Source organism: Rhinolophus sinicus, chromosome 14, assembly GCF_057876585.1.
Source record: "Rhinolophus sinicus isolate RSI-liver-muscle chromosome 14, RSI-T2T, whole genome shotgun sequence".
Lineage (NCBI taxonomy): Eukaryota > Metazoa > Chordata > Mammalia > Chiroptera > Rhinolophidae > Rhinolophus > Rhinolophus sinicus.
In genome coordinates, this window is record NC_142514.1 from 11504828 (window position 1) to 11531780 (window position 26953).

Here is a 26953-nt window from a genome sequence, read left to right on the forward strand (position 1 = left end):
TTCAGGACACAAGTGTTCCCCCAAATAGGTGGATTGAGAAACACTGGTATCAGTGGTTCTTCAGGACTGTTTAGTCTTTTAAACTCAGACATGGAGGACTGATCGTTGAGTTTTGGGGAGACATTCTCTACAGAGCTGTGCCCCCTCCCCACTAGATCCCTGGGGTCAGCAGAACCATAACTGCCCAGACTGTTCGTGCTCATTCCATTCTTTGGTGCCTCCTCTTACCTGGAGCATGAGTTGCTTTATCACTGTCCGTGATGGAGGTAGCCGGCGTCTTCCATGATCGAGCCACCCTGTTTCCCTGGGGCAGCAAGACTGGCTGAGGTGTCCAGGGCCGCTGGCCACTGCCCTGCTGAGAGCTCTTCCCGGGGACCCTGGCTCACCTGGGAGCAGGTTCGGAGGGTGTGAGTTAGGGGCAAGCCTCTCACGCAGGCCAGGGCAGTCTGGGACCGAGGGTGAGCCTGGGGCATGGCCACCTGGCTTCTAGCCTGGCTCTGACACTCGCTCTTTTATGACCTTGGGCCTGACACAGCCCTGTCTGGGCCTTGGTTTCCTCTTCTGTAAGACAAGAGGCGGGGCTTCCTGATTCATTTGTTCCCTTCCAGGCTCAGGATCTGAGGAATGGGCACAGTTGCTACCTTTTGGCCTCTCACCTAGTTTGCTGGGTGCCTTGGAGTCAGCCAAGATGTCCCATCAGGAGCTTTCTCTCTCAGAAGGCAAGGTGTGCATGAAGGTGCCGGACACATCAGGGGGTCTCAGCACCCAGGGGAGTGCGTGAGCCAGTAATTCTCTTGCTAAGGATACAGATTCTTGGGCCTCACCCCAAGAGACTCTGAGTTGGTTGGTAGAGGTCTGACCTTAGAATCTACATTTTAAAAAAGGCTTCCTCTCACGCAGGTGGTTCTGAAGTCAATAGTTCAAGGACCACACTTTGAAAAAGACTGTTAGACTCTCTTTTAACCTAAAAATGCTCAGGAGACTGATCTGCCGGGGTCGGTGACGGCTCTGTACAGCCCTGTCCTGAGATGCTTCAGCCATAGTCACAGCTTTCAGTAGCTGAGGACCCCTCTTCCCCACAAGCGAGCGTTTCCCAAACCTGGCGGGTTACGGGAACCACCAGAAAGCTTTTGAACATAATGTGAATTCTTGAGTTTCACCCTTAGAGATTCTGAACCAGCAGATCTCAGCTGGGACCCATGTTTAAAAAACCCCGTAGGTCTTTCATTCACTGGTCATTCATTCAGCAAATATTCATTGAGGCCTGCAATGGCCTAGGCCCGGGGGAAAGCATTGAGGACATAGTTGTCAGGCCAGACACAGTCTTGGTGGGACATTAGGTCACCTGTGCTAAGCCTGGTGAAGGAGACGGTGATTGCATAGAGATGTTCGGCCAAGTTGGGGAAACGTGTGTCTAGAAAATGGTCGGGTCAGACTAAATCCTTGGGGCAAAGCTGGGATTCTGGGGTAGCTGAGCTCCAGTAAATTCCAGATGGAAGCAGAGCCCTTAGCTCAGCGGCCTCTGGTCACTACTTGCAGGATCCTGTCATTTTTCATTTACTTAGTCATTTATTTATTAATGTATCCACCCACCTACTCATCCACTTACCAATCCACCCACCTACCTACCCATCTATCCATCATCTCTTGAATCTCTGCCATGTGCTGAGGACTATACTGGAGAGACAGAAATGCAAGGCACTGTCCCTGTCCTCAAGGAACTCAGAGTCTAGTGGTCGAGTCAGAGAACAAAGCAAATGATTCCAGTCCAGAGTGTGAGGTGCTCAGAAGGGTGAGTGGCGGCTCTTCCGGCGGGCGTCATGGAAGATGTCCCTGAGGTCAGCTTGTGCTAAGGCTCAAAATGTAGGTGGGAGTGTCCCAGGCAGACCAGGCGGGACAAGGTGTCCAGGCCCAGGAACGGTCTTTCCCTTGCGGAGACAGGTCATGTGGCCGGGGCAGGTGGGGGGATCCTTCTGCTCCCAGAGCTCAGGCTCTATCTTTTGTTTTCCATGTTTGTTTCTGCATGAGGCTTGGGTCATAGTAGGTGCTCAGCAAACATTCATCATTGGTGAATGAGGAGATGTGGGTGATCTGTTACACAGCGTGGCCTGTGGGCCATGCTCAGAAGCTTGTGGCTCTGCAGGGACTTGGACAGGGTGTCGGCAGGGAATGACCATCACCCAGGCTCCCTTGGCTGGGCAGGGAGGAGCAAGGCGGCCTCCCCAGCTCTCACTGTCCTCGGCCTCCTAGGCCTTTGGTTCTTTCCTGGTGGGGCTCAGAGTCATTATGTTCATGACACCTCGGGCGAGCCTGTGACTCCTTCCCAACAGTGTGTCTTTTCCTGCAACTCAAGGGCTGGCCTGGTTGGGGGTGGGGTGGGATGGGAGTGGAAGGGACAGAGTCATGTGGCGGCAGGAGTACAAGCTGTGGTGGCTAACAGCCTCGGCCTCTGGAGTCAGACCTCCCTGTTTTGATCCTCACTGTGCCTTTGTTAGCTGTGTGTCCCGGGGCAAGTTTCTCAACCTCCCTGTGCTTCAGTTCCGTTTCTCAGCTTGTCAAATGGGATAATAACAGCCTCTCCCTCATCCGGTTCTCAGGCCAATGACGAGAGTTGTCATGTAGAGCCGTGCCTGGTACCTGGTAAACATCCGATAAATGGTAGCTGAAACGCGGAGCTTTGGAGGCAGGCGTGCCAGGTGGTTGGATGTTTATTAGTCTTGGAGCCAGGAGACCTGGTTCCGATCCCCCCTCTACCTCTGACCAAGTAGAGACCGTGGCAGGCAGGCTGATTCAGGCTCTGAGCCGAGGTCTCTCATCTGTGAAATGGAGATCGATGCCCCAGATGGTTGCAGGGAGGGGCACTGAGTCTGGTGGTTCCTTCTCTGCGTTGGGCTTATTATTGAAGTTAGAAAACTTGCGTCTAAACAGCTGGGGTGAAATCTCCGTTTGATGAGGGTGGCATGGCTGCCACCTCCACCGCCCACAGACTCCGGGGCTCAGTATCCTGTCTGAACCCCCCTAGCCTTCCCCTCCCATGTCCTCAATGGTTTCTGGGATCCTATGGAAATGGATCACCGGATGACTGGGGCTCGGACTCTTTGGGGTGGTGGGTGGTACACAGTCTGCAGGGACATGGGCAAGGGACTCTTTCCCCAGCCAGCCTGGGTCTGGGACCCCGGAGAGACGGTGTCTGATCCTTGTCTCGGACTCAGCACCCGTCTCCCACCTCATGTCCCTGCTTGGTCTGAATTCCAGGGCTGAGTGACCCATGCATGCCTGATGCCCCAGAAGAGCTGAGTCACAAGTGGATAAATATTAACCCCAGAAATCTAGCTCTGAATGCAAAGCTGTTTCGGCTGGCTGCCTGGGGGACTGCCAGGGTCTGTGCCCCTTGCCCAGCTGATGGCCAGGATAAGCGGGTGCCCTCCAGGGGAAGAAAGGATCCCTGCTCCACGCCAGGTGGTGGAATTTAATTGCCATCACAGTCCAGTGGTCAGACTGTGGTCATATCTGTTTGCGGCAGAGGATGGAACCGAGGCATAGAGAGGGCAAGAGGCCTGCTCAGGTTTACGCAGCTCGTGGGGTGGGCCTGGGGTTGGAACTCGGAGGGTCCCCCTGTAAAGCCCGTGCTTTCCCTGACTGGACCCCCAGGAATCCCATTGCTGTTTGCTGTTAGGGTGACGCCAAGATGCTCTGCTTGTCGCATGTGCTGAGGTTTGCTCTGTCCCCTCTGAGCCGGGGCCTCAGAGTCCCCTTTTGCAAAGTGGGGACAGGCTGCTTGGGGGTCCCTGGTAGGCAGGACCAGGGCCCAGACACCTGAGTGCAGTGAGGAAGGAGCACAGGGAACTCTCCCTGCTTGAGAAGTGTGAGGCGCTCCTGGGGCCTGGGCTGGGGTTTGCGAGGAAGCATCTGGCTAAGCAAGCAGGCCTTCCCTTGAAGACCATGTACGAGGTACCGCGGGGACACCCAGGGCCCAGCCACAGTTCCTGTCTTCTGAGAGCTGACACATGAGCCAAGAGTAAGAACACAGGTTTGGGGACTTCAGGGCCTGGGTTCGAATCCTGCCTCTTATAAGCTGTCTGATCTTGGGCAGGTGTTTTCACCTGGCTCAGCCTGAGTGGCTGTCTCTGAAAGAGGAATGATAATCTCTACTTCCTAGGGCCGTTGTGAAGATGAAGTGAGACGGTGTGTAAGACGGCGTGTGCAAACGTCCTAGTAGATAGGCGGTGCTCAGTCAGTTGACTTCACTTCTCAGGCCGTCAGACAATAGTCATCGCCCAGCAGGTCTGAAAGGTGGTGCCGGCAGCCCAGAAGTAGCATCGGGCGACTCTGAAGGCAGCTGGAGATGAGGCAGAAGAAGGGGTCAGCTCCACAACGGGGGGCGCGAGGGATGTGGGCTGCGCTTGGCTGGGGAGAGAGGGAGATGTTGGCTTTTCCTTGGTCCTGCACCTCCCCACCCCAGCCCTGTAAGTAGTGGCAGCCCCAACATGGCCCATGGCCATTTTCACAGGCAAGGGACATCAGAACCCTGGGAGAGGAAGTGACTTGCCCAATGCTGGTGGGAGTTGGTGGCAGAGCCAGGATGACCCCCAGCCCGAGGCCCACCTGATCCTGACACTGACCTTCAGCCACCTGAGGCAGGTCCCTGGGGCTGTCAGGTTCCCTGGTCTCTCCGCCTGCCCTGGAGCCAGCTATGAACAGAATATTCTAGGGCACATGACTCACAGGCTGGTCATTCCTCTACCAGAGCCGTTTTTTTCTTTCTTTCTTTCTTTCTTTTTTTTTTTTTACACTTTTCCCTAATAAGGTCCCATGTAGTGCTCGCCTCTCCTTTCTTGGGTCCTTTTGCCCTGGGAAGCCTATCCTGGGAGAGCTCCTGCTGCTGGACTGCAAGTGCTCGAACATCGGAAAGGTCAAGCGGAGACATCGGAGTTGCATAGACCTGGATCCACAGCTGGGCTGGCCCACCCTCTAGCTGTGGGACTGGGCAAGTCACTGCACGTCTCTGAGCCTCAGTTTTCTCACTCAGGTCAAGAAATGTATTGGAGACCTGTTAGATGCCAGGTACAGTGCTAGACACTGTGGGTAGAGCTGTGGCCAGACCCACCCGCTGTTCTTTGGGAGCCCCAAGATCGAGTGGGGACCTGGATCTCCACCTTGCAGTGCCGAGGACCCTGTGAAATAACATATGAAACACCACACACAGCTCCTAGTATTACCAGAAACTCAGAAGCGATAGCATGAGGTTTGTTCCCAGCCATTGAGAGCAGTCACTGGGATTTCATGTGAATTACTGTCACTTTGATTTCACTTGTTAGCAGCAAAGTGTGGGGGCTACGTCAGGAGGGACAGGGTTGATTATCCGTGTACACTGGCGATGTGAGGTAGTGTCCCTGGCTGTGAGCCGAGGCTGCCACGTTCCCACGTGTGCCCTGATCTTTGCAAGGAGAAAATGCAACCCAGGTGATGTCCTGGGGTCACCCCCTCCCCCCGGGCACATATGGGGCACCCAAGAGGTGTTTGTTGAACTAGTAGGAGAGACAGTGGCAGCCTGGAATGTGTCCCAGTGGCCGTGACATTGACTTGGGGAAGGAGGGATAGCTGATGGGTCCTGTGCAGGAGCCTTGTTCTGGGAAACTGCACAGGATGAAAGGACGGTAGGTTTAGACCCTTCTAATGTGGGACGATGAGTCTCTTGCCGAAGGAGGAATTCCAAGACGAGAGTGTGACATGAGACAGTGACTCAGGCTTGGGGTGAGGTGGAGCATTTATGGAATACCCACTCTGTGCCAGTCACAGGGCGAGACACAGTACGACCGTCAGGGCAGGGAGCCTTTTCCTTCTGTCCTCTGATGTGTCCCAAACACCTGGAACAGTACTTGGCTCAAGGGATTCTTAATCAACACATACTGAACCAACGAATGAGTGTACTGCTGAATTGGGTCTTGGGAGTGTCTGCAGATGAATAGTGAAGCTTAAGGAGGTCAGGTCACACCTTTGCTTGGCTGTGGGGCCGGGATTTGGAGTCAGGGCCTCCTGATTTCAGGGCTCGGACTCTGACCCACCCATTTGCTAGGATCCTCAAGAAGGAATTCTTGCGCTGGCTGACAAGTTGGATTTTAGCCTCTCAGAGATGCCTCCCTTTTGAGAGGGACTGAGGGAAAATACAGAAAGCTTGACTCAGAAACAGGGGTGGGGTCAGTGCCTGAATCACAGCGGATTCCCCAGCCTTCGTTCCACCTGGATCGGGGGGTGCCCTTTTCAGGAGCCAGGTTAGGAGGAGAATCGATGCTGTCAGCAGTAAAGGGGGCCCTTCCGGGCTTGGTCTGACAACACGGTCATCCTTGGGCACAGCAGTGAGGAGGGCGCTGGTTCACGCTGTGGCTGGCACACAGCTGTGCCTGCTCTAGTTGGTACAGTGGGGCCTGAACCTCAGGCAGCCCCTACGTCGGTGCCTTCTCCAGGGTGGTGGCTGGATGGGCCTGGGTGAATCCTGTGTTCACAGAAACATGTGCCTGCCCTCAGCCCCCACCTGGCTCCAGCCTAGAGTGCCCAGTGAGACTTAATGTGTTCGCATTCGGCAGCTCTGGGAGCCCATGGCTGGGACTCTGACAGACGGGCCTGCTAAGGCTCTGTGGGGGACAGTGCAGCTAGCACCCTGCCTGGGGGCCCCTGGGCCAGAGTACTTTGTCTGCTAGTCCCCCAAGTTCTCCACCTGATGTGCCACCCCACTGGGGCCCTGTCCCACTAGCTCCCCCCCAATGGGGTCTTCAGGGCCCCATCTGCTCATCTGAGTGTTTCCCAGACAGCACAGGAGTCCAGCTGACTGGTAGCTGGCTGGTGGCTGAGGATTAAAGACGCAAATCCTCCTGGGGTTTGGCCCAGCAGCTGGACAGCCTGGACTGGACTCAAATTGCAGCTCTCCCTGCATTGACTATGTGACCTAAGCCACTTTGCTAACCTCTGTGTATCTCAGTTTCCTGATCTGTAAAATGGGGAGGAATAATGCCTCTCAGAGGGTTGTTGTAAAGATTAAAGTAATTATAGGAGCAGAAGGCTTGGAATAGCTCTGGGCAATCAGAAGCAGTTGGTGAATGTTAGCAGTTATGATGCTGGTTTTGGCCCTCAGGCCTTGGAGCTGCTGCCATTCCTCTGTGCCCAGTGCCTGGGCCCTGGGTCCCACCCACTCAGGACTGCCTGTCACGATGAACGAGTCCTGGGCCAGGTCCCTGGGGCGAGGGATGCAATGGCAGCGTCAGGGCCCCCGACTCCCGTTGGAAGCCCCTTTCTACCTTCTCTCTCCCTCTGTGCTGCTTACATATTCTCATTGCTGCCGTGTCCCAGGCCTTGCAGAGATGAACAGTGTTCATTGTTTCCTGGAGTATTAACTGATGGATAGGGCCCCCCTCACCCTATCTAGGTTCGGGTCCCCCTCCAGGAGTGCCTACAGCCCCTCCCCCCAGAGCACCCCCACAGAAACACTGCCTATTATGGTTGGCACCTGTTCAGCTCTCCTTCCCCTGCCAGATGGTGAGCTCCCAGGGGAAGTGACCATTGCATGAATGTGGAGGGTTAAGCCATGAGCTAGGCTGGGCTTGGGGACACAGAGGGGACGAGGGCATCGCCCCTGGCCTCAGAGAGCTCACAGTCTGGTTGTTTATTCATGAACTCAAAACCAGCTGCTCGGTGCCAAAAATGGTGCTGGGTGCTGAGGACAGGAGAGGGCAACATGCGGCCCCCGCCTCGCAGAGGTGGCAGTCTGCCCTTTCCCTCCTGTCCTCCCTCCCTCCTTCCATCTCTCCATACCTTCTATATTCCAGATGCTGGGCCAGGTGGTGGAGACACAGAGGAGTGGTCTCTGCCCCCAGTCTAGTGGGGGAGATTCACAGAAGCAAGTAACTGTAGCAGTTTCTTTGGAGACCCGTAGCCTGGTATTTGTCTGCCATGGGAGCCAGTGGCCATGACTTTGCTCTTTGCGTCCCTGTGACTAGTAGCAGTAACACTACCCATGTTCACAGGCCAGTGTCTACTCTGGATCCTCACGGGACTTGACCAGAGGCCGTCAGACCAGGGGTTCTCCACCTTGGCCCTGTGGACACGTGAGCCGGATAACTCTGTCGTGGGCCCGTCCTGTGCACTGTAGAGTGTTTAGTAGCTTCCCTGGCCGCCTCTATCCCCAGGCACCACTAGCATCTCCCACCCTTACAGTTGTGACAACCAAAATGTCTGCAGACATTGCCACATGTCCCCGGGGGGGACAAAATCGCTCCCAGTTAAGAACCACTGCCTTAGATGGGTCAGTAAGAATAACTGCCTACGTCAAGGTGGGATGGAAATGTTGAAATCCAAAAAACACAGCAAAAGAGGAAAAAAGGGCCCACACCATCCCCTATGCCTTGGGTGCAGAAACATCTGGTTTGGCGTAAAATGCAAACACGTGTTGGGAGGTGGGAGGGCCCTTGGAGGCTGGAGCTGTGTGTGCCTTGGTCCAGGCCACACAGAGGCAGAGCCCCTGGCAGAATGCACTGGAACGTCATCTGGTCTGTGTCCCCTTGCCCTGTGTGGTTATGATGCAGGGAAGGTTCTCGGACGACCACGGGGAGGACGAGGGACCAGTGCTGGTCCTGGGAAAGAGTGTTCAGCTGTCCGCCTACATCCCCGTTAAGCCCTGGGAGCCTGGTTTGCAACGATGTATGGATTTGTGTAATGGTTTAGCTTCTGCCTCCCTGTGGGACTGTGGCTTTCCGGAGGGTAGGAACCAAGGCTGTCTTGCTTATCAGCAAATCCCCGGACCTTGCATGGTACCGGGCGTCCCCACAGGCTCAATAAATATTTGTGGAATGATTAAGGGGTGTTGGATGGCAGAGGGATCCAGAGTCATGAAGACTGGCTGTTCTGTCCTCTTCCTGAATGCCATTGAGCTGAAATGTTCCCAGAATGAGGGAGTGGGGCCTGGAGATCTCAGTTCTAACACAGGCGGGGTCTATGTGGACGATGTGACCTCTACCTCTCACCTCCTGGTTTGTACCCTAAGGTGGAAGGAGATGGTGTCCCCGTTTTCTGAGCAAGACCCTGGCCCAAAACAGACCTGGCATGAACTGGGCAAAGGCTCCGTCTTGGCAGGGAGCACAGGTGCCCACACATGTGTTCGCCCCTCCGTCTAGCGTTGAGCACTTGTTAGGTGTGCCAGCTCCAAGCAGGGAAGAGAGCCCTGGACTTGCCTGCCCAGGTCCCCTCTCTCTCCATGAGCGTCCCTCAGGATGGTCCTGGTAGTGCTGAGTGACAGCCCCGGACATGTGGGGGGTGGGGGGAAGCAATGTAAGTTTGCTGCCTGGAGGGGGGGGTGTCCCTGAATTTAGCTGAATATATTTGAGTTTGAGCAAGGAAAGGGAGGCATCCTGGTGTTTGCAATTCTCCTGGGCTGATTCTCCAGCCAGCGTGCTTTACATAAAGGGGTACATTTGCGGCTGGTTCTGAGGCCCCCTTCTGCCTAACGTCATACATTCAGGGGATTAGAATGGTTCCCTGGCACCTTGCACTGAGCTTTGGCCATCGCTGTGATTTGCACCAATTAAAGAAACTCACTGTCTCTTTTTGGGGTCTTCCCCTTTCCTGATTCTGACCCTCCTTCCCTGGAATCTTGACTTTAAAAGGGATGGGTGGTGGGTGGAGGCTTTGGGGAGCTTCCATAGCTGAGTGTTAGCCTCAGGGCCAGAACAAGCTGGTGGCTGTCCCAGAGCATGGCACTGGGTACCCCTTGCCCTCAGAGGGGGACGCTGCATGGTCAGACGCTGCAGGAGAGGCTGTTCCCCTCTAACCTTGCTCTCACTTGGAAGGCAGTGATGGGAAGAGCTCTAGGGTTGCTCAGCTGTACCTGGGACATCACCCTTCTTGTAGGCCAGTTAGAAGGAGGTGGTCATTCATTCATGTATTCATTCAACAAACACTTATTGAGCACCTACTATGTTCCAGGCTCTTAGCTAGGTACTTTTTTTTAGTTTTTATTTTTATAAATTTTATTGGGGAATATTGGGAGACAGTGTGTTTCTCCAGGGAGTTGTCTTTCAATCTAGTTGTGGAGGACGCAGCTCAGCTCCAAGTCCAGTCACCGTTTTCAATCTTTAGTTGCAGGGGGCGTAGCCCACCATCCCATGCGGGAATTGAACCGGCAACCCTGTTGTTACGAGCTCGCACTTTAACCAATTGAGCCATCAGGCCGCCCCTCGGCCAGATACTTTTTTGAATTATTATAATCCTTATAACAACTCTATGCGGTGGTGATTCTTATAGTTCTCGTACAGAGAGGGAATTAGGGATCAAAACAGTGAAATGACACCTTAGCGTCACAGCGAGTAAGTGGAGAGCCAGGACCCAACCAGTCATGGGATGGGGTACCCGCTTGTGGGGCTGGTGGGAAGACTCGCCTTTCTGTACCTCCCTCACAGGGGCAGGACAGAGAGTAGTTGGAATGACACTCGCATGTTCTTGGGGAGCGCTTTGAATGTAAGTGCTGGCTGCTTTAAGAGTTCCACCAGAGCTATGCTGGGCCTTGTGGCTGACGCCTCTGGTCCCCTGGGGCTCCGAGCAGCGCTTGCCTTTAGGAGACCTCAGGTGCTACCTTTGCTGGCCAGCTCGCCCTGCCTTGGTTAGGTGGGCTGAGCTGTTTTTAGCTCTGAGTTTTGCAACGGTTATTTCTTCCTGCCCAGAGGTCTGATGTGGGACAAAGGGAAAGAGGCAGAGTGCGGGCCTGAAGTAGGAGGTCGGAGCCAGATTGGACCCCTGTGGGCTTTGAAAGGGAGGCCTCCTCCACTGTCCATGGCCTGCCATCCTGGCCCACCAGTGCCCTCGCCTTGACCCTGTGGCTCCTGGGGTCTCTTCCTGGACAGCTGGATATATGGCAGGTCCCTTACCTACTTGCATGGGAAAGACTGATGTATCTACCTCCTGCCAGAGTGGGTGAGGATGGCAGCCATTGGAGCTCCAAGGTCCTGTCCCCTTTCCCAGCCACATGTTTCTGACTCACCAGAACAAGAATGTGGTCCTTTTGGGAGCAAGTTTTTAAAAATAGTCCAAGTCTTTCCTCCCGCCCTGCCCCACCCCTCTTCTTCTGATCACACCCTGGCTTTGGCCCAGACTTCTCATACTGGTTTTGGGGAACCGCCTCTTGCACAGCTCGTCAGTGTAGCTCTGTTTGTGTAGCTCTCTTGGGAGGAGCTGTCCTGGCTGCAGGCTTATTTCAGACGGGAGGAGGCACAGTCCCGGGCCATGGTGGCTTCTCTCCTTCCCTGATCGTGGTGTTGGGACTGCCCCGGGGCCAGCGTGGGACCGGGGGTTCCTTCTTTCATTGAACAGGTGTGTGTTGAGGTCTAGTGTTTGCCAGGCGCTGTTCCAGGGCTGTGGACCCAGTACTGAATGGAAACAATAATGCCCCGGCCTCTGTCGAGTCCATAGTCTAGTAGGTGGAGAGTGATATAACCAACTAAAAGATACCGATGCCCGGAGATGTTAAATGCTGTGAAGATGGGAAGGAGCGTGACGGGGAGGTGTGTGTGCTGTTTGAAAGATGGTGGTTGGGGAAGCTTCTCTGATCTGGTGACCTTGGAGCAGAGCCCCGAGGAGGTGAGGGAGCCATCCATGTGTATGTCTGGGGGAAGAACGTTCCAGGCAGAGGGAACAGCAAGTGCAAAGGCCCTGAGGTTGCAGCCTATGTGGGGTGTTTGAGGAACTGCACGGTGCGGGGAGAGGTAGGATCTGAAGGCAGGGAGGTAGTGGGGACGAGTGTCACCCAGGGCCTTGTAGGCCAAGGAGGGGACCCTGCCTTCCACTCTGAACGAGGTAGGAAAGCATTTGAGGGTTTGAGCAGAAGAGGAACTTGACTAATGTTGAGAACAAAGTGTGTGGGGTTGGGGGTGAAGGTGGAAACTAGAGACCAGTCAAGGAGTCATTTGAATGGTCTTGGAAAGAGACGATGACGGTTTGGGCCAGAGTGGGAGCAGGGGAGGTGACGAGAAGTGGTCAGGTTCTGGACAGGCTTGGAAGGTAGAGCCAACAAGGTTTGCTGATGGGGGGATGTGGGTGTGAGAGAAAGAGGGAGGCAAGGGTGAGTCCGGGGTTTTAGCCCGAGTCGCTGACAGGCTGGCGCTGCATTAGGCGAGCTGGGAAGACTGGGAGGAGAGGGCTCTGGGTCAGGAGTTTGGATGCATGTGAATTTCAAGGTGCCCAGTAGACCTCGGGCGGACATGCTGGGCAGGCTTGCTGCGGGGCAGAAGCCTGAAGTAAGGAAAGTTAGGCTGGAGCCATCACCCTGGAGATCGTCTTAAAAACCAGGAAACGGACGAGGTCCCCCAGGGAGGCGCAGGTGGAGATGAGGCTGGAGTCCTGAGCCTGGGAACGGCCCAGCCTTTGGATGTCCTGAGGATGTGGGAGAAGAAAGGGGCAGAGCAGGAGCTGGCCAGGAAGGAGAGCTGAGAGGGTTTACAGGAGGGAGGAGCCTGGGGGGTGGGGCCAAGGCATGGCCACTGGATTTGGCATTGTGGGTGTCACTGGTGACTCCACTGGATCGGCCGGCACAGCGCTGGGGAGGACACCCCACCCTCGAGGCACCCTTCCCTGGAAACCCCAGCTCCCTCCAGCCTCTCTGCCTCTGCCTGGGCCATTTCTGCAGCCTGGAGCGTCCGTCCTGCCCCTGCATTAGCTCTGCCACATTGCATGGAGTCAGACATGCTTTTGTTTCCTGGTCCCACCTCATCTGCGCCTCAGCTTCCCCATCAGTGAAAAGGAGGGAACGACACCCACCTCTAGGTTTGGTTCCTGAGTGGAAATGCTCGACTGCTAGAATGAGTGTCCTAGAGCCACGCTGGCACCGGATGGCCTGAGAGGTGGCTTTGGATGGGGAAACTGAGGCTCAGCAAGGTAAAGGGGTGGTGCAGCGTCAGTGCTGTCCCCTCCTGGCCTCCAGGGATGTGTGCTGTGGGGCCCCATCACATGGGCCACTCAGGACGAGGCTGACTATCTGGGAACCTCCTGGGACAAGGCAGGAGAGGAGGTCAGGGCAGTTCAGCCCTTAGGAGGAGGCTTTTCATGTCGTCCTCCTGCCTGGGGCTCCTGCCTGGGCTGGAGAGCTGGGGACGAAAGGGTTAATGAGCCTGGGGGGCCGTGAGGAGGAGGAGGATCTGGGGACCAGCCGGGAGGCAGCGCCCCTCGCCCTTCACGCCCTTCACGCACACAGGGTCTTCCAGCTTCTCCAGGCTGCCTCGGGTTTCCCAGGCAACAGCTCCCAGGGATCCCTCTGGAGGGGTGAGGGGTGAGGGTGAGGTAGGCTCTTCTGTCCAGAGGCCCTCTCTTGGGGCCTCTCTCACATGTCCTGCCTGGGGATCATTGACCAGGGGCACGTCTCGCCTCCCTGCCTAGTAAGTCAATGGAGGAGGGAGGGTGGGATTGGGGACGCCCACACTGGCAGGGACAGAGCCTCCATTGTCTGCGGCTTCGGCCATAGACCAAGACTCACCCCTCACACAGCCCCCACGGTGCTCCTGTCAGAGCCTCCCTCCCGCCTCCCACTGCAGGAAACCCATTGAGTGGCCTGGCGCCTCATGGGCGAGGGCAGGAGCTGGCCCTCTTGTCCGCCTGACATTTGGAGGCTCCCGCCCCGGGCTGGGGCAGGCCTGGAGGAGGCTCCCCCCACTCCCACACCCACTCCCCCAGCACTTGTTCATCTCCCATGAGACCCAGTCCAAGGGTCCTGCCCTGGCTGTCCCTGCTCACAGCCCAGTGATGACCCGCTCAGTAGCTGCATGGCCTTGGGACCGTCCATCAGCCTTTCTGCTTTCTTTTCCTCATCCACTATAGGAATTCAGTCAGACAAAAAGTGACAAATATTCAACATGAGGCCTTGTGCACGGCAGTGCGCAAGAGATTTTAGCTATGATCATTTTCAAGATGGTCATTTTGTGATCTCAAGGGTAATGAAGGTCACGAAGGTCAGGGCACATGTTCTAGTGAGTGGTCAGCCTGGACTCAGTTGAACAGTCTGCGGAATGGGACAACGCTGACTGTCCTCAAGGAGTGGCAGGAACTCTGGGAAGGGAACTCTCATGTATTAAGAACCTACCAGCATTGTCAGACGTCCTGTCATTTACATTTGCATGTGACCGATGAGGAGAGAGGCACAGAGAGGGTGAATTACTTCCCGAGGTCTCGCCACTGGAGGGCAGCAGATTCAGCGTCTGCTTCTGGGTCTCTTGGACCCTAGCCTGAGCCCTTCCCACGCATCTCACGCCTCTTTCCAGGGCTCTGAGTTCTGTTCATGTTCCTCTTGCTGTAGCTCCACTGGTGTTTTCTTGGATAAGGCACCTTGTCTCTCCAGAGCCCCCAGGAGCCATCTGTCTCCAGATTCTGCAGCAGCTGGCCATTTGTGTTGAGGGCCTTGGAGGGCGGAGCTTTGGGCATTCTGCCATCCTGTACATAGTGGCTGCGGGTCCCTTTTCCTGGCCGGGCCCACCATCCAGCTGAACCTCTTCCTCTTGGCCTTGGTCTTTCTGGACAGAGCAGAGGATACCTCGGTGGCTAACGTTCTCACCTGCACCTGTCCCTCCCTCCACTGGGTAGGGAGTCCCACACTTGCAGCTGCTTCAGGCCCCCGGATGCCTCAGCCTCACGGGCTCCACAGTGAGTAGATCCCAAGCAGGGGAAGGTTTTCAGGTTCTTCGGTTCTAAGCCCCTGGGCTCCATTCCGTGCAGTTCAGCAGCTGTTGTCCAGCACGTGGGCCAGAGCTTCAGACACTGAGATAAAAGAAGTCACAGTCCAGTGAGGGAAACAGTTATAATAAGGGCTGTCCGTGTCCCAGAATCACCTATGCTCTCTGATCATGGACCGTCCCCCAAGCTACTGAACCTTGGGCCTGGGACACATGTATTTTTTAAAAGCTCCACAACCAGGCTCGGGAACCACTGCATGGGATGGGTCTGGCAAGGCCTCACAGAGGAGAAACTGGGTCTGGGTTTTGAGGGTTGAGTAGGAGTTTGCTAGCTGGTTGTGAGACAGAGTTCTATCGGAAGGAAACAAATAGCCTGAGCAAAAGGCCCAGAGATATAAAGCAGGTTGGCATGGTCATGGGCCTGACAGCCCTTCCTGAGGGCTGGAGTAGAGTTTCCAGTCAGGTCAGACGGGGAGCTGCTGAGGCCGAGAGCTGAGTGGTGAGGGGGAGGGGCGTCATCCAGGGCCTTGCTTAGGACCTGGACTTCGTTGTGAAGGCATTGAGGAAGAGTCTGAGGGTGTGTGTTGTGGAACAGTCACTGTGGCAGCAGAGGTGGGGACAGTGCACATCTGACAAGGGCCGAGAGCCAGCGAGATGGAAGAGCTCTGGTCCCGAGCAGCCCGAGCACCTGGTCCTGCTCCCCTGTCCCCCACGTTTTCCCCTGGCTTCTAGGAGAGACACAGGTGCCTCTGAGGCCAGAGTGGGAGGCAGGTGCCTGGGCCACAACCTGTTTCTTGTTTCCCTCTGTGCAAGGCTGAGTGGCAGCCACCCTTCCTGTCGCGAGTGAGGCCATCCGACTCGGATATGTCAGCCTCTGCTGCTTCCCCAGCTTCTGGGACTGACTTCCTGCCTGCCTGGATCCCTTCCCAACCCTTCCTCCCCGCCTGGGTTCCCTCTCCAGGGGCCAGCCTTCCCTGTCCTCAGACCCCTGGCCTGATGGTGCAGCCTCGCTGACTTCCAGGAGCCCTCTAGGTGTCATGCTCCAGGCCTCATTCAGGAGGAAGAGGGTTGGGGCCACTCAGCTGAGTGGGGGGTGAGAGATGGCCCAAGACAGGCTGAGTCCCAGGCTAGTGAGGAGCGTCAGGGGCCTGCTGCAGGAGCCTCTCCGGGCTGGATGGACCTTGAACTCTAGAGGGAAGAGGAAGTGATATGAAGCATTTTGATTAAATTAGAGCCAGGAAGACACCTGTGGAGGTGAGCAGCGGCTGCTGAGAGTGGAGGGAGGTGCTAATGCCTGCTGCTCCCGGTGGCCCTGGCCACTGAGCTTGACTTGCTGGGCATACCCTGCTGGGCTCCTCCATGCGCCTGGACCTCACCCAGCTGGGGGCTTCTGCCCTGGCTCCTTTGCATCTTTTGCATCTCTTCCTGTCGGAATGTGGCTGGAAAGTGTGGGCTCCTATTTGCCGTTCCGTTCGGGGTAGCAGGAAAGGGCACCATTCAGGGGGGTCTGCCTGCCTCGCCAGTCTTGGCAGTCGTTTTTTTTTTTTTTTTTTTTTTTAATTTTATTCGGTAGCTACGTTTTTCCTAGGATCCAACAGCTCCAAGTCAAGTCGTTGTCCCTCAATCTAGTTGTGGAGGGCGCAGCTCAGCTCCAAGTCCAGTCGCCGTTTTCAATCTAGTTGCAGGGGGCACAGCCCACCATCCCGTACGGGAATTGAACTGACAACCTTGTTGTTGAGAGCTCGCGCTCTAACCAACTGAGCCATCCAGCCGCCCTTGGCAGTCATTTTTAAAGAGATGGTCCCCCCAGAGAAGAAACTCTCCCCTAACCCAAGTGTCATACTGTTGCTATCACAATCTAACAGCAGCTACTATGTAGGTACGGGGAGAGCTTACTCTGTGTGGCATGTTTCGCACATACCTCGCCACTGGAGGGCAGCAGATTCAGCGTCTCAGCTGGGTCTCTTGGACCCTAGCCTGAGCCCTTCCCACTCCGTCCTCAATCCATCGACCTGGGACCAGGTGCTAGTGAGAAAGGTGTTAACTGTATTTCTGGCAAGTGCAGACTGGGATTTGAACTCAGATCTAGCAACAAACGCCATCCTTTTAACCACTGCAGTCGTGTGTTCGCCTCTCTAGTGTGTGTACCCGGGGAAGGTCCCTTTCCCTCCTTTGGACTCAGTTGGCCCATCTGTAAAGTGAGGGCAGCACCTTCTTGTAGCTGCTTTCTGGTGCTGACCTGCTGTGATGTTTTAGTGTCGAATCTCTTTTTTAAAAATGAGAAAGGTGACTTTTCATTTGCCCTTATTATAATGCTCGCTGTAGAATATCTGGGAAATTCAGAAAAATAGAAAGAAAGTAAACAGAAAATCTCCCATAACCCTATCACCAAGCATAACACGGTGACTATCTTCGTGGATTTCCTTCCAGTCTTTTTCCTCTGTGCACTTTTTTAAAAAACTTTTTTATTTATTTAAGTGTATTTTTCCAGGACGCATCAGCTCCGAGTCAAGTAGTTGTTTCAGTCTAGTTGTGGAGGGTGCCGCTCACAGTGGCCCATGTGGGGATCGAACCGACAACCTTGTTTTTAAGGGCACCGTGCTCTAACCAGCTGAGCTGACTGCCCCCCCCGCCCCCCCCCCGTGCACTTTTGAAACCGATTTGGAACCCCTCTGTATCTGCCAGGCCACTTTTGGTTTTCTGCTGGCTGCCCCTTTTGCTAGAGATAGTCATGGCTGGAAGGTTCTGGATCGCTTTTCAGAGCGAGGGTCATTTCAGGGGCATCACAACACATTTCTTTTGGCTCAGGTTCCCACCTCGAAAGCTTCCAGACCAGGCATAGCTCAAGGAAGACATAAAAGAAAAAAAGGAAATAACCTTCTCTTCGCTTAGCACTTTCACACTCACGACCTGGCTCCTTGCGTGTCGTAGCCCGTGAGAGCGTCTGGGCAGGTGCTGTCGTGCCCACTTTACAGAGATGAAGCCTGAGGTGCTGTGACGCTGACGGGAGGCCTGCGGTCATACTGAGAGCACAAGGCAGAGCCTGGCCTGCAAGTGGATCCTGCTGCCCCAGGCTGTGGCCCCCAGATCCCCCCAGCTTGAAGCCTTAGTCTCTCCGGGTTCCTCTGTGAGCCACCCATAGGGTCCCTGATACTCCTGGAGTGTGGCATCCAGACACAGAGCTTCATTTGCTCGGCTTCATTTTGGTGGTGGCAGCTTCAAGGACAGGCAGGCATCTTGGCGCCAGCGGAGGCTGCCGGGTCTGTGTGCTTGACCTTAGGTATGCCGCCGGGAGTCCCCTGGGGCAGGTAGCAGGACCCTCATTTTACAGATGAAGACATGGAGGCTCAGCTCGTCTGCCAGTGGAGCTGAGCCTCCAGCCTGGGTCCCCGACTCCCAAGGCAGAACTGTGGTCATCACAGCCTATGTCCTGCGTGTTAATCGCAGATCAGTGTGTCCCAGGGACCCTTCCGAGAGCTGTACGTCATTTTCCTTTTCATTTCCTTACTAACCCTGTGAGCTGGGTGCTTTGTAACCTCCATTTTGCAGATGAGTAAACTGAAGCCCAGAGTCAAGTAACTCGTCCAAGGTGTCCTGAGTGGGGACCCAGGTAGTGTCAGTAGCCTGAGCTCGTTCCTAACGGTTGAGCCAGGAGGGTCTCCAGCAATGGGAATGGGCTGCTCTGAGCCATCCCGACTCCCTTCCCACATCCTTGTGAGACTCGGACGTGTGTGTACACAGTGGTGACCCAGGCCTGTGTCCGTGCACGGGGGGCTTGCGGGTCTCTGTCCTGGCCTGGGGTCCTCACGGCCCCAGATTCGTTTATAACAGATGCCCCCCAGATTCCAGTCCCAGAGTCCAGGGAGGTGGTGTGATGAAAGGAGTCTGGCTAGGGTTTGGCGCAACTCCCTCCGATTGAATCCTAGGGTTGTCGCCTGGTTCTCTTGCCGCTGTGATCTTGGGCAAATCCTTATTCTTTTGAGCCTTGGGTTTACTTATCTGTAAATGAAATAATGCAGATGAAGCTTGGGCTTCATAAATGCCCATCTCTCTCTTCCTTTCAACGGAAAGCCTTGGGCGTGGAGTGGAGGGGGCGGGAATCAGCCCCGAAGGGGAAGGAGAAATGGTAGAACTTTGGAATCTCTGGCCTGGAGGGAAGGATTCTGGGTTTCTGCATCATCAGAAAACTGCATTTAAGGAGCAGTTAGCACAGGAGGCCAGGCTGCGCACCTCCCTTTTTCTTCCTGTAAAATGGGTATAGGTCTCCCTGCTCCTTCCTAACCGGCTCTGAATGAGCCCACAGGGAGAAGGGACCTGCAGGAGCCCTGCTGTGCGGCTGCTGTTTGATCTTTCAACGTGCAAAGGGGTTTGCTGACATCTTAGTTTGTTTTCCCTAACTCTTTGCTGAAGATAAAATTTTAGTTCTGAGAGTTCAGTGTGGGGCTAACAGGCTCAGTCATACACTCAGTGGAGAGCAATTGGCATTCAATCCAAATGGACCCAGCAGACCCCCTACTAGGAATGTGCCCTTGGGTTCACACATCCTTTCGCTCCAGGCCCTGCATATGGGAGATGTTAGTTGCTGCCTTGTTTATAGCACCAAAAGCCCGGAAATAACCTCAGTACCCATTGGTAGGGATTATGGTACATTGGTCAATAGTGATCCATTGAAAAAAAGACTGTGCAGCTGTTAGATAAAGTGGGGCTCATTTCTATGTACTGTTCTGAAATGATAGCCCAGGTTCTTAAGCAAAAATAAAGTGGTTGCAGCACAGTGGGTGCCATGTGCTTCCTTCTGTATAAAACGCCTCTCTCCAGGTGGCACATACATGGCTTAGTGCTGGTGGAGTCACAGGGAACCAGGAACAGGGGTCACTTCTGTGGGATTAGGGCGACGGGGGTGGGAACGAGACTCTCTTTCCTTGTGCACCCCTCGTGGTGTTTGGGTGTTGAGGGCCACTAGAGCATGGTGGTTACTTTAAGGAGCGCAGACTCTGGGGGCCTTGGCCTGGCTTCAAACCCCGGCTCTGCCGCTTACCAGCTGTGTGATCTTGGGCAACTTACTTAACCACGCTGGGCCTGATGTTCTGATTTATAGTAATTTGGATTCATATATGTTAACATTACTTGTAAAGTGCTTAGAATAACGTCTGAGCTCGAGTAGGCGCGACTTGGATGTTTACTGTTATGAATTACCATTTACATGTATTCCACTTTTATTCAGGAAGCCACTTCATAGAAGTGCAGGCGTTAGTTAGGAGTGGAAAGGAAAACAGTGCACAGCTGGTTTGTGTCGGGGCTAATTAGACTGGAGGGCCGCTGCTTTCCCTCCAGGGTGCCTCCCTTCTCCACAGGGAAGTCCAGAAGGACAGTCCCTGACTCAGAATCCGGGTGCCAGTAGGGAGGGGGGAGAATTCTCCCTCACTGCTCGGCAGGCCCATCTGGCAAGATGGGCTCCACGGCCCAGGAAGCCCACCGGAGGTACCAGCCTCTTGGTTGCACGAGCCCCCACTGCAAGGCCAGCAGCAAATGTGCTCCTCAATTTGAGCATTTGCGTTTCTGCCCCTGTCTCGTGCCATCTGCCTCTCTGCAGCCCTTAGACCCATGTGCCATGGCCGGGTGGCCCCTTGCCAGCTGGCCAACCCCATGGGGCAGGATAGGGGGAGACAGAAAGACTGAATGGCCTTCAGTGGGGCTGTAGGCGGCGGCCGGGGAGAGTGCCCGGACTCGAGCGACTCCATGGTTATTGAGCACCCAGGAGTAGGAAGTGTGTGGCCACGTCCATGACAGTTCAGGCGTGATCCAACTTCTAGGACATGGGGCTGAGCACGATCCTGGCCTCCGGTGCTGGAACTTCACCTGTAAGCCAGAGGGAACAAGGGACTAGTTTCACTGGACCCGCCTGGCTCCTGAGGGCCCTTGGCATCGGACAAGAGGAAGGTCTGTGGCGGCAGGGAAGGTGTGTGGGAAGACGGGGTGACGGGTCTGCAGCTGCTGGTTTCTCTGGGTTAATGATTTATGATGGGTGCAGCCGGGCCCTTTCTGGGCTGTCCTGTGCTTCTGAAGCTGCTGGGGAAGGAGTGTGAGAGCTGATAGGACGGAGAGCACAGGTCGGGAGTCAGTGACCTCCTCCATTGCCGAAACTTTAGCCTTGAACTGCATCTAATTGGATTTTTGGCCTTCTTTTCACAGGCAAGCAGCTGGGACGGTGCTACGCTGAGGTGGACCTTGTCTGATGGCTTCCTCCAACCCTCCTCCACAGGCTGCCATAGGTACCGTACCCTGGGCTTCCTGCTCGTCCCTCCTCTGAACTGGGCTGTGGGGGCAGGCGGACCCTGGGTGGGAACCCGGCTCTGCTGGAGGTTAGCTGTGTGCCCTTGGGCAAGTGACGTATCTCTCTGCCTGCGTTTCCTTATCTGCAACCGGGAATGATAATTTCCTCCTCACAGAGTGAGCTCCAGAAAGGGTTGATTCTTTACCTGTGTTCCTAAGATCCCCTGGAGAGATGGGCAGAGCCCCTCTGGTGATGGAAGTGTGCTTGGGGTGAAGCGAATGAATTGAGGGTGGGGACCTCAGGGTTGAGGGGAAGTGGCCGGGCTGTCCACCTCCGTCTGAGAAGGTACTAAGGTCATGTAGCAGTGTTGGGGCTGCCGGAGTTGGCAACATCCCCCCACCCCCCCACAATCCCCAACAACAACAAAAAACATACTTATGTTAAAAAAATTATTTGTTGTTCATCTGAAATTCAATTCAATGTCCTGTATTTCATTTGGCAACCCGAGCAGTGGGGCCTCAGACACTGCAGGTGGAATCCAGGCCCCACCCGGGAGGAGCTGCATACAGGCCGTGTCACCCCCTGGGCCGGGCTGCCTGTTCTCTGGCCCCGCTGCGGGGGCACAGATAGCAGAGTGGTAACGAGCCACGGCTTGTTTGTCAGCCTGACCCTGCCGCTGCCACTTGACTGACTGGCTGTTTTTATGGCTGTTTCATCACCGATAAACATGAGGATAATAGTTTATCCACTGTGTTATCGCAAGGTTTCCATATAGGTAAGGCCCTACTGTGTGGTAATTGATCACTTTATGAAGGGGAGCTGTTGTCACTGTGGGGTGGTGGCAGGATGGCGGCGTGTGCTGTGTGTGCTTTGCTCTGAGCCCTCCCTGAGCCTCCCTGTTCTTCTCCGAAGGGTGGACACACCTTCTCCATGGCAGGGGTGCTTCCTGGGTCCCCGCCTCCTGCACTCCCTGGGATTGTCTCTCCTGAGGATGGGGTGTGTCCAGGGACATCAAAGGTGTGTGTGTGGCCGGCTCCTGCCAGCCATGCCACCTGTCTAGATGGGTGGGAAGGGCTCAGTGCAGCTCTCAATTATCCAGGGATAGGCTTCCTAATTTTTCCTTCTGATAAGGAGTGATGTCTGACTGCCTGGGTCTCAGGAGCCTGGGAACAGCCCTGGGAACAAGGGCATCTCCTGATTCATGACCGTGACTTTAGGTCCCAGGTGTCCCACCTCTGGCCCCTGCACCCTTTCTCCTACCCACAAGGTGATCAGACGTGGCAGGTGAGAACAAAATCATTTTATGATCAAATCCATTCCATTCAAGAAACGTTTGACGGACATTTATCGTTCCAGTTCTGTCTGACATTGCTGCCCAGTGTCATCTGCTTGAGGCAGGCTCTTTGCCATTTTCTGATCCTTTGAGAGCTTCCCATCGACCAAATAAAATTCACATTTCCCTAAACACCTTTTCAGCCGTCTTGCAGCCCCTTCATCCCTGCCCACGTCTTCAGCTCTCCTGCGTCCGTCGCTGTTTGTGTTCCGCGCCTGCTGTGGCCTCAGCTTGCAGCACCTCTCCCCGCCTGACCCTGTCAGATCTTTACTCGTCCTTCAAGGCTCTGCACAGGGCAGCCTTGTGCCTGAGGCCCTCGCGGACAGGAACCCCCTCCTCTCTTTCAGTACCCGCTCAGTCTCTAGGGTTTTATGTTTTTCTCTTGCCCTGTCTGCCTGCCTCACCCTGCAGTGAGCTCCTTGATATTGAGGGGTCACGTCTTACTTCTGCTTGAACCTTCTGGCCCAGGTGCTGCTGGGAACCGTTCGCTGGATGCGGGCATGACTGTGTTGATTGATGGGTTGGTTACCTGAAGCCATTTGTCCTCCTAGAAGGATCAGGTGCAGAAGTGACCTGAGTCCCCGGACACGGCCTAGGGCTGGCCTGTGAGTGGGCAAGGCCTGCCCATCACCCCCAGGGTCAGGGCAATGGCTATGACTCAGCAGTAGTGGTGATGATGATGATGGTGATGATGCAATGACCGAGGTAATAAGTAGAAGCATCATCGTAAGAATCGCTAACATTTAGTGAGCACCTACTTGACACCAGCTGCTCTATGTGTGTTAGTTCATTGCCTCCTCCCGATAACCCTGGAAGGTAGTTACCATTACGGTTCTCATTTTACAGATCAGGAAACTGCAGCTTGGAAGGGGAAAGTAACTTGACACTCATACAGCCAGTGTATGGGAGAGCTGGAGTCGGAACCAGATGGTTTGACTGTGAAACCGTAATCACTGCAGTGATACCTGCCCGGTGTAAAAAAACAAAAAACGATCGCCTGCCCAGCAGAATCCAGTGGGCAGGGACGGAGGGCACAGAAGCCTCCTTGGCCAGGATGGGCTTATATCCGGGAGCCCGGAAATGGTGGACAGGGGCTTCGTGGTCAATTGTTTCAGTATTTTTTAAACTTTTAAAACCACAACCCTTAGACCTGACAACAGGACTGTGTGTGTGTCTGTGTGAATGTAACACATACTTGTTGTGTGCCTACCACATGCTGGGCACTGTAATTCATGCTGGGGATACAGCGAGGAGCAAAACAGACGAGAATACCTGCCCTCCAGAAGCTGTGGTCGTAGAGGAGACCGACAGTAAAAGAAAGGAAACGTAGAGCATGTCACGTGCTCGTAAGGGCCGTAAAGAAAAACAAAGCAGGCAAGACTAACAGGGAGCCCGTGTCTCTGTGGGCGGATTTGGTCCGTGCAGCCTCTTGGGGAGGTGAGAGCGGGAGAAGATACCTGTGGAAGAACAATCTGGACCCCAGGGCTGAAAGGGCAAAGGTCCTGAGGCAGCAGCACATGTGGCACATTCACGGTGCGGCAGGGAGACCAGTGCGGCTGGGCGGTGAGCGAGAAAGAACTGTAGAAGGTTCCACACATGTGCACACACTGTATGAAACTGACAATGTCTTTTTTTTCCTTAAAAATCTTTATTTGGGGAATATTGGGGAACAGTGTGTTTTTCCTGGACCCATCAGCTCCAGGTCAAGTCGCTGTTTTCAATCTAGTTGTGGAGGGCGCAGCTCGTTGGCCTATGTGGGAAACAGTTTCATATATTAACTGAAACAGAAGTATAAGCAACGGTATCAAAATATGATTTTATTAATGTTGTCATGTATTTATAAATATCTCAAACAAGCAGTTCATAAACAAAACAACATGCTGCCTGGGAATCCCTAATGGATTTTATGACCCCCCAGTGGGTCTGAGAACTGTCACTTGAAAGCCACCGACCCTGCTTCCCACTCAGCCCCTGCCTTTCCTTTGCTAAGGCACCATCACGGGACGGGGTGCTCAGGCTCAGGAGACTTCCAGGCGGCAGCAGGGTTTCGTGGAAAGAGTCTGGGGTGCGAACGAAACCAGATCTGGGTTCAAATGCAGCTCCCACTTTTAGCTGCGTGGCTGTGGGCGCGTCACTGCAGCTCTCGGAATCTGTGGCTTGATGTACGCAATGGGGGTGGTTGTGAGGCTTAAGCAGGTTGCTCCATGGGCCTCATTTCAGGCTCTCGTGAGTGTTTGTTTCTTCCCCCTGGGGAAGGAGCTCGTGCCACACGCATAGCACTGCCCAGAGGAGTCCGTGGGGTCCCCAAAGCTCCCGGGAGGGGAGCCTGGGCCTCCACCAATGGCCTTCATCTGGTCGTCATCCTGCAGAGGCAGTTGGGGCGGGAGGGAGAGCTGTGGGTTTCTGCTGTGGCTAAGCGGCTGAGGAAGGGTCTTCTTGAATTTGATACATTCACACCTAAATTGTTCTGCTCTGGAAGCCCCCAGGTCACTGTGGGGGCCTGGATGTTTCCGGTCAGGGAGACTGCTGGAGTCACATCTGTCCTATTGTCCATCTGCGGTCCATCCACCTCCCTACCCACTCACTCATCATCCGTCTGTGAGCACGTGCTAGGGCTGAGTCCACACATGGACCAGACCGACCTGTCCTCAAGGATGTCAGGCTGGGAGGGGCAGTTGTATTACAACAGATGACATTATGTAACACAAATACCCGGTACTACGCCAAGTGCTCTATCTGCCAAGTGCTCTATCTACCAGGCAGTTCTCAAGGAGGGGTGATTTTGTCCCCCAGGGGACATTTGGCAATATCTGGACACAGTTCTGGTTGTCACAGCTGGAGGGTACTCCTGGCTCCTAGTGGGTAGATGTTACCACAACAAAGACCAGGCAGCCTAATGTCAACAGCGGGAGGGCTGAGAAACCCCTGAGCTACATCTCAGTTCAGGTACATGTCGGCTTCAGGGCATAGGTGCTGTTTTTATCTCCGCCTTACAGAGGAGGACACCAAGGTTCAGAGAGGTGAAGCGACTTGTTCAGGACCACACAGTGGGAGGGGGGCCCACACAGGACTGGCTGAGCCTGAAGCCCACACTCTCAGTCATGGGGCGTGAGCGGCAGCAGGACCGCTCAGGGCAGCCCAAGGAGGGGTGGTCAGCCTTGTGGACTTTAAAACCTGACCACACTGCCCTGTTCGAGGTTCTGTCCTGCCCCAGATTCTGGGAAGGAAGTCTTCTAAGGAAGGGGACTGGAGACCCCAGCTGGGTGAAGCGGGTGGAAATGCGAGGGCTTGTGATACTCCTCAGGACAGAGAATCTACTCTTTCACTTGTTTACAAAAGGTGCCGGGCTCCTACCTGGGGCCAGGCCAGAAGCTGTCCCCTTAAAGGGGACTATAAAAGGGTCTGCTTTTAGGGAGCCGAGTTTGGTAGTGGATTCCAGTTGGGCACAAAACACCTTACATGTTTTACAGGAATGGATGAAGAAAACAAGGGACTAAGACAGAGGGCGGGCAGGACCTCCATTAGTGAGGGTAGTGGCCAGAGGCCAGGGGCTGGGGTCGGACCATCTCTGCTTGAGTTGAGCTTTGACAGATGACAGGAGGACATGACCATGAAGGACGTGTCCCAGGAGGGAGGAAGAGGGCATGAGGCTGCCTTGGGCAGACGGCATGCTGGGAGCATTGGTTTCTAGGCCTTCCCCAGCCAGTCTGCACCCTGGCCACCTGAGAGCTGGTACCTTCAGGCTCCAAACTCTGGTAGGCAGCTGTGTTTTGTGCTGCAGCCGTGCGTGCCAACTAAAGTGCAGCCAGCGGAATGAGCCGGCACGTGCCGAGTTACACACATGCAAAACGCACAGCCACGCATGCACACATGGAAATACACACACGGGTACTCACACACACACGTGCAGATGCATTTAAAAAGCCCCGTGTTTACAAAATGGGGAAATAGCAAACAAGGATACGAAGGACATGCATTCAAGTACAGGGCACACGCGCTCACTCTGGACGCTTGCTCCCTGCTCTCTGTCCACTGCCCATCTGCTTAGAGCCCTCACCCAACCACAGGACACCTCAGGGGCACGGGAGGGTATGGGTTTAATCTAGTCTCTGGGAACTGTCCTTGTTCCCTCACTCAGACCCACAGAGCTGCTCACCCACTTCCAGACATCTCTCCCTTGGCCAAACCCTGAGACCCTGCAGGCCAGCTAACTCCTCCTCCCTTCCAGGAGACCCGCTGGTTCCTGTTGGAGGCCTAGGCCCCTCCCCAGAGGCGGAGGAGGACCCTGGAGAGGCCTTTGAGTTTGAGGACAGTGATGATGATGAGGACACCAGCGCTGGCCTGGGTGTCCCAGGCGTTGCTCCAGAGAAGGATGCAGACGCCCCACTGATCCAGTTGGACTCTGCCCCGGTCACTGGTAAGGTATTCTGGGAGCCTTGGGTCCTCCCATTTCCAGGCCTCTGGGTGGGGGTGGAAGCTCCAGGCTCCCAGTGATGCCTCATTGCCCCTCTGCTGTCCCCAGAAAGCAGGAAGGGAAGAGCCATTGGGAAGAAGCTGCATTCCATTGCCTCCCTTGGGAACCAGGATTCCTAGCATTCCTGCAGCATCTGGTGTGCTTTGGCACACAGTAAATGGAAGGAGTTGGCCCAG

General features: G+C 54.9%; 1 protein-coding gene across 5 annotated transcripts in view; it reads left to right on the forward strand.

Annotated features, from left to right (window-relative positions):
- The window catches only part of ARHGEF10L (Rho guanine nucleotide exchange factor 10 like), a 149357-nt gene that overhangs the window by 25633 nt on the left and 96771 nt on the right, over window positions 1-26953 (forward strand). For all 5 annotated transcript variants that reach the window (XM_088790236.1, XM_088790235.1, XM_088790237.1 and 2 more), the window contains exons 2-3: window positions 20889-20968; window positions 26532-26720. In XM_088790236.1, the coding sequence (XP_088646362.1) occupies window positions 20932-20968; window positions 26532-26720 (226 nt within the window). In that variant the 5' untranslated portion in view covers window positions 20889-20931. The remainder of the gene's footprint in view (window positions 1-20888; window positions 20969-26531; window positions 26721-26953) is intronic.